The sequence below is a fragment of the Numenius arquata genome, chromosome 1 (assembly GCF_964106895.1).
Source record: "Numenius arquata chromosome 1, bNumArq3.hap1.1, whole genome shotgun sequence".
Lineage (NCBI taxonomy): Eukaryota > Metazoa > Chordata > Aves > Charadriiformes > Scolopacidae > Numenius > Numenius arquata.
Window position 1 is genome coordinate 112,132,373 of NC_133576.1, and position 15,807 is coordinate 112,148,179.

Genomic DNA, 15,807 nt, shown 5'->3' on the forward strand with positions numbered 1-15,807 from the left:
TGCAAATGTGCCCTGAAGGGTAAGTTTCACATCACAAACGTGTCAGAGCTCTCAACAGCTCTGGAAGAGATGGATTGCTCTGTAAAGCAATAAGGCCCTGAAAACTAAATGAGAACCATTTCTCTGTTCTTGTCTTGAGCCTTATTTGAAATTTTGATCACATTACAACAACTTACTGTTACAATACAAGTATGTCCACTGACTTTGTCCACCAGTGCAGTAGGATAGCTAAAGAGTGATGTAGTCACATTAGCACTAAGAAAGAGCATTGTTTATTTAATCTCCAGAAGCCATACCACAGACTCTTCCATTAACCACATAGAATACCTTTTCCATTCCATAGTCCCTTATGGACTCATTATAGGAATCTTAAATTTATTACCGTGTTCTTTCTGCAAATTTCTTTCAATGGTAGACACGCACGACGCACAGGTCATGCCTGTGATTTGTAAAAAACACTTTTCAGCTGTTGCTCCACTGGGCTGGTTTGGTCCATCAAGGTGAGGTCTGTCTGGAAAAGCATCCGAGGCACAGCCTTGGGAAGGACGTTCTGGAGCTCGAGGCTGCACGACAGCATTGATGGCGTCAGGTTGGTGCCTACGTCCTCCAGCAGCAGTATCTTGAATAAATGCACAATAAAGTGAATAAACACTATTTACAGTGTGATCGGATGACGTAAAACAACAAGCAGGTCACATTTATCAATCATGTAAAGTCTCTTAGTTGTTTGAAAGGTGACATGGTAATCTTGGTCTCTTCATGGAAATAATATAGACTGTTACTATGCATATAATAATATACACTCACCAGTACCACTTGCATGACCATTTAACTCTATAGAACTGGTTTTCCATGTTCAGATGGCAAATGATTCCCTCCAATTTCAATGCCTAGACCTGACAGCTACCTCTACTCAATAAAGATATATTGGTATCTAGAGGGTCCTTATCCAGCATGAGCGAACGCCGTCCAGTCATATCCATTCTGTCCTTGTCATCTCTGCAGGACTCACAGCTCTTCATCTCAAAGAAGGAAAAGGACAAGTTTCTCAACAGGTTTCTCTTTATGGCACAATATTTACACTGCAAGTACTGCAAAACGAGTAGTGGAAGGATTTGCAGCACCCAGAAGACCTCCACACATACAAGCCTGCTGCAATCATTTTTGTTCTTTACCAGATACTGAACAGACACCCAACAGCTCCAGCTGTGTTCACAAGCTGCCTCCCTTGGGCAGAGGTTTGTATAAAGGAGCAAGAGTTGCTTCTGAACATGTTAAATACAGGGGCTCCCTTCCCTTTCCACAGATGGATCAGAAGGTCTCCCACCAACAAATTTTAAACCAAATAGATCATAATTAAACACCACATACAGTCTTCTCCTCCTCTGCAGCAGTTCCACAGATTCAGAGGGATTGGACCCATGAGAAAACCTAATAGGATGTGATGTATTGTGATCAAACTAATTCATTCCAGATACACTACATCAGTATCTCAAAGAAAATCTGTTGAATCAAAGCAGATAAATATTGCTGCGTTTGAAATTCTCTAGAGAGGAGATTGTGCACCATAGCAACTTCTTAAACACTGAGCACATGTACAAAATGTACAAACTGTGCTGCAGCTGACATGGAAAAGCACCTGCTCCCACCAAAGAGTACATGTATCTTGCCACTTACTTCGCTTACCGTAAGGCTTAGTAAAGTAGGGCTAGTAAAAATCCTCAAGAAATAAAGGTCAAAGGATTAGGACACCAAGAGGAGATTTTAGCTAGGTAAAAAGTGGTTTTAAATGAAAGAGATATCATTAAATTTGTGGGTTTTAGTACCATGGAACATAAATGAAAACATTTGGTTTGATATATCTACTTACAGCAGCCTGTAGACATAGAAGGAAATCTACTTTAGTGGGTAAAGGGGATCAGCTATTTGAAAGACCTTGTACCGACTTCCAAACCTTTCGGCTTCATAATGTAACTCAGCTCTTTCACCCACTAGTGCAGTTATTAAGGGCTGAGACAAGGTGCTTCACAGCTGAAATCTTTCTCCCTTGCTAAGCGAGGTCAGATCAGGCTGGTCCCTTAGAAATGACAATGCCAAAGCGACGTTTTAAGAGTTTCTCTCCAGAACAGAGTCTCAACACAAGTGACGCATGGCCCAGCTTGGCACACTACCCACAGAAGAAAAAACACTGTTACCTGTCAGCACAGAAGCATCAAACCCCATGTCTTCTATGGCAGCTCTTAGCTCTTCTCCATTAGTAACAGCTGGATCATAATGTATGGTCCCAGTTCTGCCAGCTAGAGAAACTGCTATACGTTGCACTCCTTGTCTCTGTGATATGGTCCCTTCTATGGACTGTACGCAAGAATTGCAGGTCATGCCATCAATCCTAATGACAGCTGTGCATGTCGTGTCCTGCAGCGGCTCTCTGGAGAGATCACAGCGCAAAGCAGGTGATGGAGATGCTCCTTTATTTGCTTCTGATCCATTCAGGAGGCCTACTTTAAAGTTTCCAGGTGGAAGGGATTCTATAGCTTGTTGCAAAGCTGACAGGGTAATTAAATTTGGACTATACTGTACCACAGCACGTTTATGCTCCAAAGACACTTTAATACTTTGTATGCCGGGAAGATCTGATATATTTCCTTCAATGTTTCTGACACAGGACTTGCAGTGCATGCCTTCTATCCGTACAGCCACCGTAGCTGTGCCACTCATCTCAACGACCAGCGAATCCACCCCATCACTCTCAAGACTTGCCGGTGTCTCCTTGGGGTTTGCATTCTGCAACCGCTCGAGATCGAGGACACCCAGCTTCAAAGGGGCTGATTTACTTTTAATGGTGCATTCATACCCTAGGTTACTGATATGATTCTTGAGGTCGTCAGGCTGAATGATGTAAGGATAATAAGCAATAATTGCTTCCCGGTTACCAAGTGACACCTTGATTCTCGCCACACCGTGCAGTTTCCTAACCTTTCCTTCAATGTTGGTGACACAGGACTGGCATGTCATGCCTTCTACCCGAAGTTTAACTACTGCTTCTCTCAAGCATGACAAATTCGTGGTCGCTGTTGTCAACCTCTCTTCTGCTATGTTGGTGTCAAAGCCCATATCCTGAATTTCCTGGCAAATCTGTTCAGGACTTATTTCCGACTGCTGATACTTTATTACAGCGTTGTCCTGTTCAAGGGAGACTTTAATATTCACAATGCCCTTCACCTTGGAAATTCGGCCTTCTATCGACTGCACACACGACTGGCAAGTCATTCCCACAATGCTGACTGTCACAGTGTGCTCTTGGGAAGATGGAGAGGGCACGGTTTCAAAGCTCTCCTCATAGCCCATGTTGTCAAAAGCAAAATTATGTTTCATTGTAGGATCCAGCTTACAGTCAGGAAGAGAATCAGTGTCGGACAAAGCCTAAGGAGCAAGAGGAAAAATGAAAATAAAAAATATGTATCTTTAGCCCTGTAAAAGCAGCAATATGCTGACTGTGCTCTCAAGCATATATTAGAAGAGCTCTCAAGTCAGTGTGTACCGCTGAAACGCTTCACAACATTCACTTAACTTTAACTGTATTACCAGTGAGCCATGCCCACGACGATGAATCAGGCCTCTCACATTTCTCTTGAGCAGTAATTCAAAAAATATTCACAAGGGATATAAAAGTAAAATTGTCTCGCTATTCCCACCCCAATCCAATTATTTAAAACTTGAGCTCTCTGCAGCCACAGGGCACTTTCACCGTGCAGCCCAAGCCCTGCTCTTCAGAGCACTGGCACCGGCAACAAGGATCGCAGCAGAATGTGGTCGATGCCCTTCCACAAATATCAGAAGCTGGCTCAGTTTGGCCAACCTGCTACTGCTCAGCAGGAGTTCAAACCAAACCAAAATTACCACAGAAAACTGCATCAAGAATTTCTCAGGAGCCTGAAAGAAGCTGGCACAGGGGGGACCAGTTGCATGATATCTGAAGAGCTATACACATGCATACAACGGCCTGGGCTGTCTGCACATATACAGATCTTTTAAGTTAAAATCTGTATCTGGCAAAGATTTTAAAAGACACAAAACTATATGCAGACACTTCCACCATGGTTTAGCTTCATCTACCTCCTTGTGAGGCACCTATGATCATCTATTGAGCTACAAGAACTCACTGGTTTGATCCAACACTGATTTTCAGGATGTAATGGCCAGTATTGAAGTGGACTGCCCAGAAGTGGTCTATCTCTCAGTCATACCACAGGCTCTGCAGTACTGGGGCTCTACCGTTTAATGCACTCAATTCAATTAAAAATGAAATATTAAAAAAAAAAAAAAAAAGGGAAAAAAATGATAAAGGCAATGCTTCTCACAGAACAGGTTATCGGAGCACAGAGTCTGTTGCCAGAGGAAATTGCTGACGCCAAGTGATGAGGAAGATTGAGAAGGGGGGGTGGACAAGGTCCAGATTGTCAGATTTGATGGAAAGAACATCAAAATTCATGTCTGTGATTTAAGACAGCTTTAAGATCTAGATGCAAGCTACTACAACACATCTATTCTCTCGCCTGTGAAGCCATGGGCTCTCCAGCATTCAATAAAGCACCTGATACCAGGCATTATTGCAGGAAGGGGCTGGAGAAGGGGCCCCTGGATCAGGCTCAAATCTTGTTCCTACCACCCACAAGAAAACTCCCTCCTCAGTACCACAGAGTGCAGATGAGAAGCATTTAGGCCGCTTATTAACACTAGACTGCATCCAGTTCATTTGATGCAGTATTCAAAATTCATTAACTTGATTTTGTTTCACGCTTAGACAGCTTGGCAATAATGAGGACTAGGGTCATGACCAAACCAGCAAAAATTTAACGTGAGAAATTTGCTTTCAGCCTTCTCCCTACTGTATTTATTAGAACAGGAGGAGGAATGAGCAACTTCAACTCTTGAGCATTACGGTGCAGCCCCTCTCTATCCCGACCATGAATCCCTGTGCCCCCTCCTTCTCTGCTTGACCTCAAGGCTATACTCCAGGGACACTGGGGAAGAAGAGTCATGGAAATATTTTAGCCCCGACCTCCCCTTTTACCCCCGCTCTCCCACAGGCGTGGCAGCACCTGGGGCACGTACCCTTCTCCTTGCACTTCCCTTCCCAGAAGTTACTGAAATCCCCAACATACACGGAAATGCACAGCCAGCCCCTCCAAAGGTCATTCCCTGTTTAAGCACACACAAAGAGGACCACATGCTTATTTCCTCCTATTTGTGCCTTCCCGCAGTTTAAAATAATAACATGGCCTTGTATATGGAAAAGAAGCCCATCTGAAAATGAAAACATTCTCTCATCCACTGCATTTCAAATGCTGCTTAAACTCAAGCTTGCATTTATTGTAATGTCTGCCTCAAGGACACATTTGAATATTGTCCCTCGTCTCCTCTTCCCTATCTGCTGTCCCCAGCCCCCCAATGACACTTTGTTCACAGTGGCCAGCTCATATTTCCACAAACACCCGGTAAAGTGAAAACCCACGTGCGAGTTACAGGAGCTCACCCTGTACGTTCATTTTGGCTCCTACGACAAAGGCATTTGCCTTCTGCATCCTTTGGTGAAACGGAGAATGAGAGACGGGTGAGATGAACATCCTCCGCTCTCCTGCTCCCCTTCACCGTGTTTCTGGCAGCCACTTGCGGATGAAAACCAGGAACTATCACAGGTCTTACATCCTCCTCTGCGTTCCCTCTACCCCCACGCTCACCAACCATCTCAGTTTTCCTAGGTAACCAGTGATATAAAAGCAATTAAAATTAAATGTATAAAAAGATTAAAGGGTATTTCTCCTCCTCCAGTCTTTTGAAAAACATAAAAGTAAGGACTGATTGTACTATTTCAATGCATTGTAAGCCACAGAAACATCAAAACTTGGCCACCACTTTATATTTTGGATAAAAAGCTATCCCAACATTCAGAAGAACTGGCAAAAATATTTGTTTGTTACTTGACAAAACCAGATGTTTGTGCTCTATAGGAGAAAAATCCTTGCAAACAAATTTTTAAATGAGAAGGAAAAAATTAGAGACATGGATATAAAAAATTAAAAGGCTTATTTCTCTTTAAAAAAACAACTAACAATCTCCCTCCCCTAAAATGCCAAACCATTGAAGAACCCCCCCCTAAAAAAAGAAATATGCACAGTTCAAATACAGTATTTACAAAGCCTTTAGTATTGTTTAACAGCTTAAAAAAAAAAAAAGAAAAAAAAAAAGAAGGGGCACAAATACATCTATGCGTGTATTTGCGAGGAGGGGAGTTTCTACACTAGATCAGAGGAAAACAGCAGGTTCACATAAGGACACAAAGACCAGGCATGCCGAAATGTGCCCACAGTTTTCCTCAGGCACATGCTAGGTCTCAAAAGAGGGTTTCCTGACACCAGCGAACACCCACGCATAACATGGCATCTATGAGGCTGTACAGGAATTCAGAGAGACCATCTGCAAGAGGATCAGAGAAGCAAACACCTCCAAAAATGCCAATAAAGGTGCCTGGGATTCTCCTCCTTGCTTCTGCCTAGAGAGAAATCCTATCGAAATAATGAAAATGCATCTGACTCCACATCCATACGGGAGTGTGAAAGAACCTGCCACAGTTACCAACTGTTTTGTCTCTCACGCCAAAGGAGGCCTCCTTACTTTGAAGAGGAAGCGTACACCAAGTCTGTTTGCTCTACCAGTCTCAGGCATATTTTTACATTTAGTATGTAAAAAATATGTAAATAAAGAAAACATGAAACTATGACAATTCTTCCTCCCCCCGCCCCATTCTGCACATAAAAGTTTCAACTCAAAATGCACAGCAGAGCGAGGCTCTAGTCTGAAAGTGAAGAAACCCTACAGAAAGCGGTGTTATGAAGCTCATATAAACAATATAGGAAAAAAAAAAAAAGAAAAGAAGAAAATTAAGAAGGGACTCATTGACACAGAAGCAGCAGAGAGGAGAGCTTTAAAGGAAGCACCAGAGCTGAATGGAAAACATTCCCATCTGACAGATCTAAACCGGACCCAAGATGAGTCGCAAATGCATCTGTTGATGCGTATGTGTGGAATCTGAAGCCCAGCTCCCAATACGAGGATTTCAGAGCTAATCCACCAGCATGAAGAGGAACCCTTGCTGCCCCAGACAGGAGCTGGAGCACTCATGCTTGGCCTGGGGCAAAGCAGGGCTTGGGGGCAACAGGAAGAGGCAGAGGTTCCCGCTCCCCATCCTGACTGCCTCCAGCCAGTAGGAAGGAGATCATCCAACAGGAATATGCCCCAAGGCTGGATTAACTTTTTGGGAAAGCGTGGAGGTGGAGAAGGGCAGGGAGACACTGACTGATTGGGAGCACCAAGTCTCAGGCCCTGGCTTGGCACGCAGCTCTTGGCTTTATGAACTCCAGAGTTCAGCAGCTGGTCCAGGGGAAAAGGTGGTTGTTGTCCATGGCCTGTGTGACTGGTGGAGTAAAACCACTCCACCAAGGGCTGCCCTCAGAGGCCTGGCATCAGGCTGCCCCACTGTCCCCTAAAATGGGCTATTTCTTTTGGGTACTCCCATTCAGAAGTGCAAAGGCCAAGGGTTTAACACAGCATTGAGGCGATACAGAACACATCTAAGAAAATCAACTGAACTGGGAAAAAACAAGCCAAAGAAACCATAGCACTGGGTGAGACCCTCCCGCACATGCACGTGGTGACCGGTGTCCTGACAATGGACGCAACCCCATGGCTGTAAATTCAACAAGTTTTGTGCCCTCTTCAGCTTCGTGCCACAGCTGCTAGCCACCCCTGGCCAGGTCCCCATGCTCCCTCCGTCCCCATGCTCCCTCCACCCCCACGCTCCAGGGTCACCTTGTGGGGTGGCTTGTCACTGGGAAAGCCATCCCTTTCCCCCTCACTTGCCCTTCTCAAGAGGTGCAGCCACCTCTGAAATGCCGGTGTAAAGCTCTTGGCCTCTGCAAGCAGAAGGCTGAGACCGTGGCAGGGGCACCCCACAGTTCCCCGAGCATCACCCACACCAAGATCCCACAAGGCTGCTGCTCCTCACTGGTGCTCCAGCAAGGCTCTCCCCGCCCAGGGCTGGAACTGCCCTCCCACCCTCCTTCTCCTGGCCTGCAGGGATGCAAATTTTCACATCTTGAAACTCAAGGGCAGGACTCCTCACCGCGATTCCAGGCAGGCAGCTGTTGAGGAGACAGGACCCAGCCCTTTCAGCGCCTTCCCCTCCGCCTCTCCCCGCCTGCTCATCCACCAAACCTCTCACCAGGTGTCTCTGAAGGTTTTGGGCTGCTCTTCTCCCCTGTACCTCCGCAGGCTGAAACCAGCTATCGCCCTCTCACCTTGGAGCACAGCAACTGCCAAAGAATTATCTTATCTGTGTGGCTGTTTTACCTTTCCTGCTTCGTTCTTTCACAACCCGCTGATTCATGGCTTTGGATTCAGGCAGGCAGTAACACACAACTGAAAAGCCACGTACTATTAATTAAATACTTCAGATGCTTTCCCAGTTTGTTATAGGCAGCCAGTGAACAACAAAGTGAGGACAGAGCAGCCTCGGGAACATCAAAGGTGCCGAGTCCTCAATTTTGTGCCTGTATCAGCAGTACTTCCGAGTAAGCTGAAATTCAACCCTCATCCTCCTTAACAAATTTCGGTGCAACTTGTCCATCCATCTTGTTTAAATGGTTGTCCTTCCTTCCCTTTCTCCGCCCCTCCCCCCCAGCATAGCGAAGATCAGCAAATGTCAGGAGCTACGATCTTCAGTAACGCAACTTGTTATTTTTCAAACACTTCCCGAGTCTTAAACGAGGGAAAAACCACCCTCTCCAACTGGATATCAAGATTCAATGAAAGTATTACTTTAAAGCAGCCTTTATGGCGCTTTCGTTTTAAAAATACTAACTTGGTTGCCCTGACGCTTCTGCCAAGGGGCTACCGCTCCCCATCGGGGAACAGGTTTCTCCAACAGCACAGGCGATGGGGAAGGATTCAGGCAGTTGCAGCCCATCGTACTGAAATGATACCTACACACGCCGTGGTTAACAAACCTTAGAGACCTTAACAGGTACTTTTAAATTAAAGGGAGCTATGCAAACCATGCTTGGTTTAGTGGGAAAGGGGAAAGGCTTGCTGTAAATGGATTGCTTCTGATTTAGAATTAAAGCAAAACACTTTGTGATGTACTTCATGGCTCCAGTACCAGCAACGTGTATATGCCAGTGAACGGAATACAGAAAAGAGATCCGTTGGTAGAACAAAGTCATTTATGTCATGATTGTTTTCTAGCAAACATTTACAATATGAGAAGTAACTTGAGGCAGAAAAAGCCTTCAGGTATATTTGGTCTGTCCTGGCTGTTATTTCATTCCAGTCTGACACTAATTATTTACGCATACGCAGTTTCAAAGGACACAAAATTTGTTCTGAGAGTTTCTTTTCCTTAAATATTCACAATATTCACTGATCCAAACTACATTACTGTAATTTGCATACCTTTTAAATAGCAAAAACTCTTTTTCAAATAAACCTCATCATGTTTTTATCAAGCATTGATCTTTCTAAGCCTCTTCTTCACAACACTTAATCTCTAAAAATACCGTAGTTATATACAACACTGAAGAAAAAAATAATAAAAATGTTGCCACAGATGTATTATCAAGAATTTTTGCTGCCATCCACTTAGTAGTTATAAATAAACTACTTACCGACAATTAGGATCTTTTAATGTTTCTGCAGTTTCTGTTACTCCAGAGAACAACTTGGTAAGAGCTACTGTCAAACTACTCAGACAATTGCCGTTTAGAAGGAGAAATACTAATATGTTTCCTTACTAAGAATCACCACTCTACATTATTAGAGGTGGAGCTGAAAAAATCCTCGTTAATTACTACAGCATAACTCATCATTAACATCTGCTTTCAAAGATTACTTTCAGAGGCTCTCCAGAGGACTTTGCATTTGTGGACTGCTTGTTACGGGGCAGGCATCCATACGGGGGACTGAGACAATTCAGATAAAGAAGGTTTAACCTCCTTTAATACACAACCCGCATCCAACATGTTTTTTTGTTTTAATTTCTCCAGTTCAGAAACACCTTTTCCCTCCCAACACACCCTCCATCTCACTGACCTGTCTTTCAACTGTATTGACTTCTGGCGTTCCCATGGAGTAACTCTGCAAGAGTCTCTCTTCTTTCTGCAAGTTACTGCTTGCTTTTACCGGAGATTCTGTCTTGGACTTTTCACCGATAATCAGTAGTTCAGGCACATCGTGAGCTGCCTGCTGCTTACAAATAGACACCAGGGTTATGTTTTTGTTGTTTAAAGTAGCTAAGCAGGACAGTTCCCTTTTCTTTTTATTGTCCAGTTTTCTCTCCATTATCTTTCTGGGCTTTAAATATTGCAACGCCAAAGGAAAGCTTCACGAGAGCGGTTATGCGGTCTCTTATCGGCCACGCTTCTTTCAGCTACATTTACAACGGCTCGAAGAGTTCTGCCCGTCTAATCAACGTGCTCCTGAGGCATTCGCCGCGAAATCCCAGATGTAACCGGTGATCCTTGTGTACACTGCTGGCTGCGCTCGGCTACCTGCTTTTCCCGCCGGTTCAAACGCTTCCCACCAATTGGCATCCCTTGCGCTTCCCGAGCGGGGTTCAGCGCTGCTAATCTTTGCACACGGCGTCGCAGCGGGCTCGGCCAAGGCTGCCTTTCACAAGCTGTAGGCAAACACGACCTGTGCGCTGCCAGCCAGGGCATAATTAACTCCAACAGCCAGGCATTAGATCCTTGTGGCCACGTGCAATAAGCACAGCTCCTACAAAGGGCAATGCTACTCCCTTTCCCTCTTCTAGGAAATTACCGGGGATTTCTTGGATAAAATTCCTTCTAACACTGAAAACGTGCCTATGATTATATCGTTAGATAAAGTTGCTAGACCAAAGGTCTTTCACTCATTTTAGGGCACGAGAACACTCATTCTGTGTTTCAAGAGTGGGGGGAAAAAGAGTGAGTACAATATTCATACTTTTTAAAATGCGCACCTTTACCATCACCAAACTTTACTTTAAAAACCAACCAAACAAACAAATCAAACCAGCAATTAGTGCCAGAAAGTAAAGAAAGAAGAATAAAATACACCTTTTGGCAAACTCAGTTCCCCTTAAATCCGCTGGGCAACTACAGGAACATCTAATTTAGACAGCTATACACCATAGGTACCATCACTAGAAGTGCCTTGAGCCAAGCCTGGATATATTTCTCTGGGATTGCCTGCAACAAATTCACAGCACTGTGCTAACTTGGTGAGTGGGATCTCTAGTTCCCTAAGCCCACAGCAGTGCAGTCCGCTTCTGAAAACACCCCTGAACAGGGACACCTAAAGAACAGCCATGCAGGGAATTTATATAGTTGATGTGTCGTCAGTTCACACCCTCCCTGGCTATGCAGTGACCTCACTGCGCAGGCAAGCCTTAAAACAACTGTTTTACGTTTAAACAGAATCTTTTGGACTTGTTGGAAAAAGGCACCAAATTTACTCCTATGCAGAGGTTAGCACACAGGGTTAAAATCTCAGCATATCTCCCTCACGTCACAAAAACCCAGGGGAATAGATGACAGGCCAAATTCAGATTCTGTTTACTTCCAAAAGCAGAGGTAGGTCCCTCACACCCTTGCCCCAAAGGCAGTGTCCAGAAAGCCACCCTGCAGGACATCAGCATCCTGCCTTGCCTTCCTGTTATAACTTCCCCACAGAGATGAATCTTTCTCTCTGCTCACACCATTCAGCGCTTGACTTCAGAGTTAAGAACCACCTTTGGAAAAAGAAGGTCTTCTGCCAATGAATCGAAACTCAAAATACTGTTGTAGCACTATTTTGCATCATTGTCTTAATATACAAGATCAATGATAATATTAAACTTTTAAAAAGGGTATTTGAGAAATGGCCCTACTAAAAAGTATTACTACAGAGTAAAGCATCTGTGTTTGTTCTGTATTTATCAATAAAATTGCTTATAAACACACCTGAATTCAGATGAAACACTTTTCTGAAAAAGAAAACTGTGTTAAAGGAAAAATATTTCAGGAATCATTGATTTGAACTGATTTTGGAACAAGCAATTCAAGATCACACAATTTGACATGTGAAAATATGTCATTACAATGTCTTTAAATATTAACACTACATCTACATACTAAAGATACATACATATTTAAAACCTGTTTTTTGTCTTTCTAAAATAAAACAATTCTCTAATCCCAAATCAAAGATATTCAGAAATTCAGCTCTGCATTCTAATTCCAAATAATGGAAATTTCTAGAGTGTTTTAGGGAACAGGAGTTCCAGTCTCTGTCCACCTCCAAAGTACATACTTGGTTCACTCATCTCAGACAGCATCTTTACTATTAAAAATATCCTAAACCCTACATAGCATGTTTCTGTAAGTAACTAATATTTATTAAATTATCATATGATGAAACATACTGCAAAAATCAGTTGGTTTTTTTTCAACTTGATGTTTAGTAAGTATCTTCTCTCCAATTCCTCTCACTCATCTTCCCCCCTCCCCCCCAGCTTCTGAGCAACTCTAAGGTAAAAATTTTTGTTTGTTTGTTTGTTTCTAAAAGCAATGGAGACAAGTTCTTACTTAATGCCCCATAGTCCTTTGCCTTAGGCAGAGTCCTGAATACTGATTTGGAGGTAGAGAAGAAACAGATGAGGTTGTGCTTTGAACACGTTCAGTTTACAAGGTATTTACCCACATTAAAAAGAATTATTTGGCTGGGAAAAAAAAAAATTTTGTATAGTTCTTCAGATGAAAGGGGCAGACGATAGATTTCAACCAGTCTAGCTGATTTAAAATAGCTCAAGCAGAACTATATGGCAATGGCAAATGAAACCTGTGTAGCTGACCACGTTACGAGCATCAGCTCTTGGAGAAGAGGTACCATCCACAAAGCAGAAACCACTGAGCATCTTGTAAAACCAAACATTTTCCTTTTACCTTAATATACCAGACTGAAAGCTCAGAGGTCCTGCCCCATCCCAACAACTCTAGAAGTCTCTTATCATTCAGGAAGGGATCCGATGTCAGCACCTCAAGGGTGGCAATATCCGCCAGGGAAGGGAGGCAGCTGCTGGGGGTTAACTGCTACGATCGCCTGCTGCTGAACTCTGACAGAGCCCTACTTTTTTAGCATTTTAGCGAAGGCTGAAATAAGAAGGGCAGTGTTGTCCATCTCATCTGATAACACTATCATGCCCTGGTTCAAGGCTAGATTTTGCACAATTTAGGAGTTTCGCCAGGAAGAGTCACTGAGGTTTGGTAGCGTGAGGTTTAAATGGCAAACAGAAAATAAGCCTGCTGCCTTCACAGTTCTCTGCTAATGTCAGGCAGAGATGTTTGCATTTTCATGTCAAAAAATGCAGAACATCGCTAGAAAATGAAATCCTTTTGACTTAAAGCCTCAAGAGCTGATAAAACATGAGTTCTCCCCTTTATATTACCCACTACTATCGGAGAATATGATAAACACACAAGAACTGGTAAATTCTATTTCTTCAGGTAAATTATATTTCCTGGGTGCATTCATCCCTGGCTTTATAGGATGATCTGGCCTGCATCTTAATCCCTCGGGCTTCTTGCCCAAAGCAAGCATCTGAAAGAAGTCTTAACAATGCCTTGAAAGATGAGAAGCCTGGGTTCAGGATAAAAAATGGGAGTCTGGAGGTAAGGGGGTCACATTGCCTCAATCTGACAAACAGACAAGAGGAACCTGTTCAGATACGTGCCCATCCCATCAGTGCAAAGAGGGATGTATTAGTACTAATGCAGCACTCTAGAAATCCAGTCTGCCTTTCAGTGTTAATTGTTTTCCTACTCTCCTCCTCAGCCATAATTTTAAACCACTGAAATACAATCCATCCTGAGGCATACAAACAACGATACGAGGCTAAAATCCAAGCAATTTCACATTTGACCGTATTTTGAGTTCCTTTGAATTTGTCTTTAGGATGCAGGCGGCTAATTTTTTTTCTATTTTTTCCCCATCATAACAGAGTTAGACTGACTTTTGTTTTTATACATATAATGCAACTGTTGGAACTGAAGCTTTAAGGAAAAAAAAGGGGGGGAGGGGGAAGCAAAGCATTGCAAAGCTCTGAGTAACTTCACAAACAACAGTGCTGGTAACTCACAGTTACCAACAACTTGTTAACAACATTGCTTGGAGAGGAACCCATAATACACCCAGCCCTTTTGTGAAACAACTATTTCTCCGCCAGTGCCCTCTTTAAGCCAAAAGAGAAGTTGTTAGTAAACGTATGCACTTTTTCTTCAAGCAAATCCCAGCGCTTGCTCAGCAGCCACTTTTCAGTCCTTCTAAGCAACACAAGCCTCATGTTTCCCCTGTGCAGTCAAATCAGTTGCAGTTGAAAGTTCAGTGAAAGCTTGGTCAGATTCATGATACATAACCACACCCCTGACTTCTCCAAACAGTTAACTGACACACTTATTACAGAAAATCAGAAAAGGCCATACCTTTTTAGCATTGAACAGGCAACAAAACTCCCTCCTTACCGACATTTGCTCCTAGTTTTGAGCCATGAAATCAGAAAGACAACTCTTTGGCTACAGTTGTAAGAACACTGGCAGCCATCACATACACAAGCATTTCTACAGCACGAGTGGTATATATATTTCTTTCAACGTATGTAGAAGCATGATCATATTTCTTACACTGTTAGAAAAAAAGGAACGCATACATAACTCTGAAATACATGGAATCGAATTCCTACCTGCCATGAATAAAATTGCTTAAGAGTTGATGGCCTCATTTCAAATCAAATCAGCTCAGACTTTGGCTTCAGTTTTTCAGGAAGCAGACTCAATCTTCTTTAAATATTTAAAAAAGGGTTGTTTGCTCTAAACCAGCAAAACTCAGCGGAGTATCTCTTTTGTAACAGGGTCCCAACATGCGTACTAGTTTTTTTCATTCCACGGCTTCTAACGTGATTGCAAATTGTGTGGACTTGGTACTTTGTCTGCTTTTAGCAGTGTTGATTTCATTATGATAATTCCTGTTATCTGTCTATTTATACTGCAGGAATTTGTTTACAAGTACCTGGAAACTACCAGGCTGATCATATTACCACAGGAAAGGGCACACCTTTTGGGTCAGGGTTTAAGTGCAAAGAACAATTACAATCTGCATAAATTAATTCGAGTTCAGATTTCCAGTAATGTTCATTCACGTAGCAGGTGAAGAAGGCTGGCTGAACCCATCGGGCCGTGCCACGATGAAACCAGTATTTTCACTTCTGTGTTTCCAACTTAATTTTCTGACGTTGTCCATGCTTCGCTCTTGCTCAGAGCTGGTTTTGGCTTGTAAAGTTTCAGCCAAAGCTTTTTCAAACTCCATGCAGAGCAAAAGGACCTACATTTTATCCATCATAACTGCAATATTTCAAATATAACTTGAGAATATTACAAAAGGAACTATTTTTAAAGGCTAATTTGAGAAGGCAGAAAAACCTATTATTTGTGAACTATGTAAGTTATCACTACAGATCCTAGTTTTGTCATCTACATATGCTATCCACATTTAGAAATAACATTCAAGTTCTTAATTCCAATTTAGTTTGTAAATTTCTCAGTATTTTTTGTGGGTTTTAAAAAATATCTTTCACACTTGTTTTGAATAGATAAAGTGGTAAGTCTCTGAATTGTGATTTAAGTAAATGGGAAGACTGATTTATTTTTTTTCCAAGGTAAGCTGCTGTTTACCCTGTAG

General features: G+C 42.8%; 1 protein-coding gene across 3 annotated transcripts in view; it reads right to left on the bottom strand.

The window, feature by feature from the left end:
• ATP7B (ATPase copper transporting beta) overlaps positions 1 to 15,807 on the bottom strand; it is a 39,365-nt gene that overhangs the window by 19,541 nt on the left and 4,017 nt on the right. Inside the window, exons 1-3 of one of the 3 annotated variants that reach the window (XM_074158673.1) lie at positions 10,147 to 10,395; positions 2,196 to 3,423; positions 383 to 619 (exon numbers count right to left, since the gene is read on the bottom strand). In XM_074158673.1, coding sequence (XP_074014774.1) covers positions 383 to 619; positions 2,196 to 3,423; positions 10,147 to 10,395 — 1,714 coding nt within the window. Of the gene's footprint in view, positions 1 to 382; positions 641 to 2,195; positions 3,424 to 10,146; positions 10,396 to 15,807 lie in introns of those variants that run through there. The other 2 variants (XM_074158664.1, XM_074158680.1) reach the window with 2 other exon arrangements.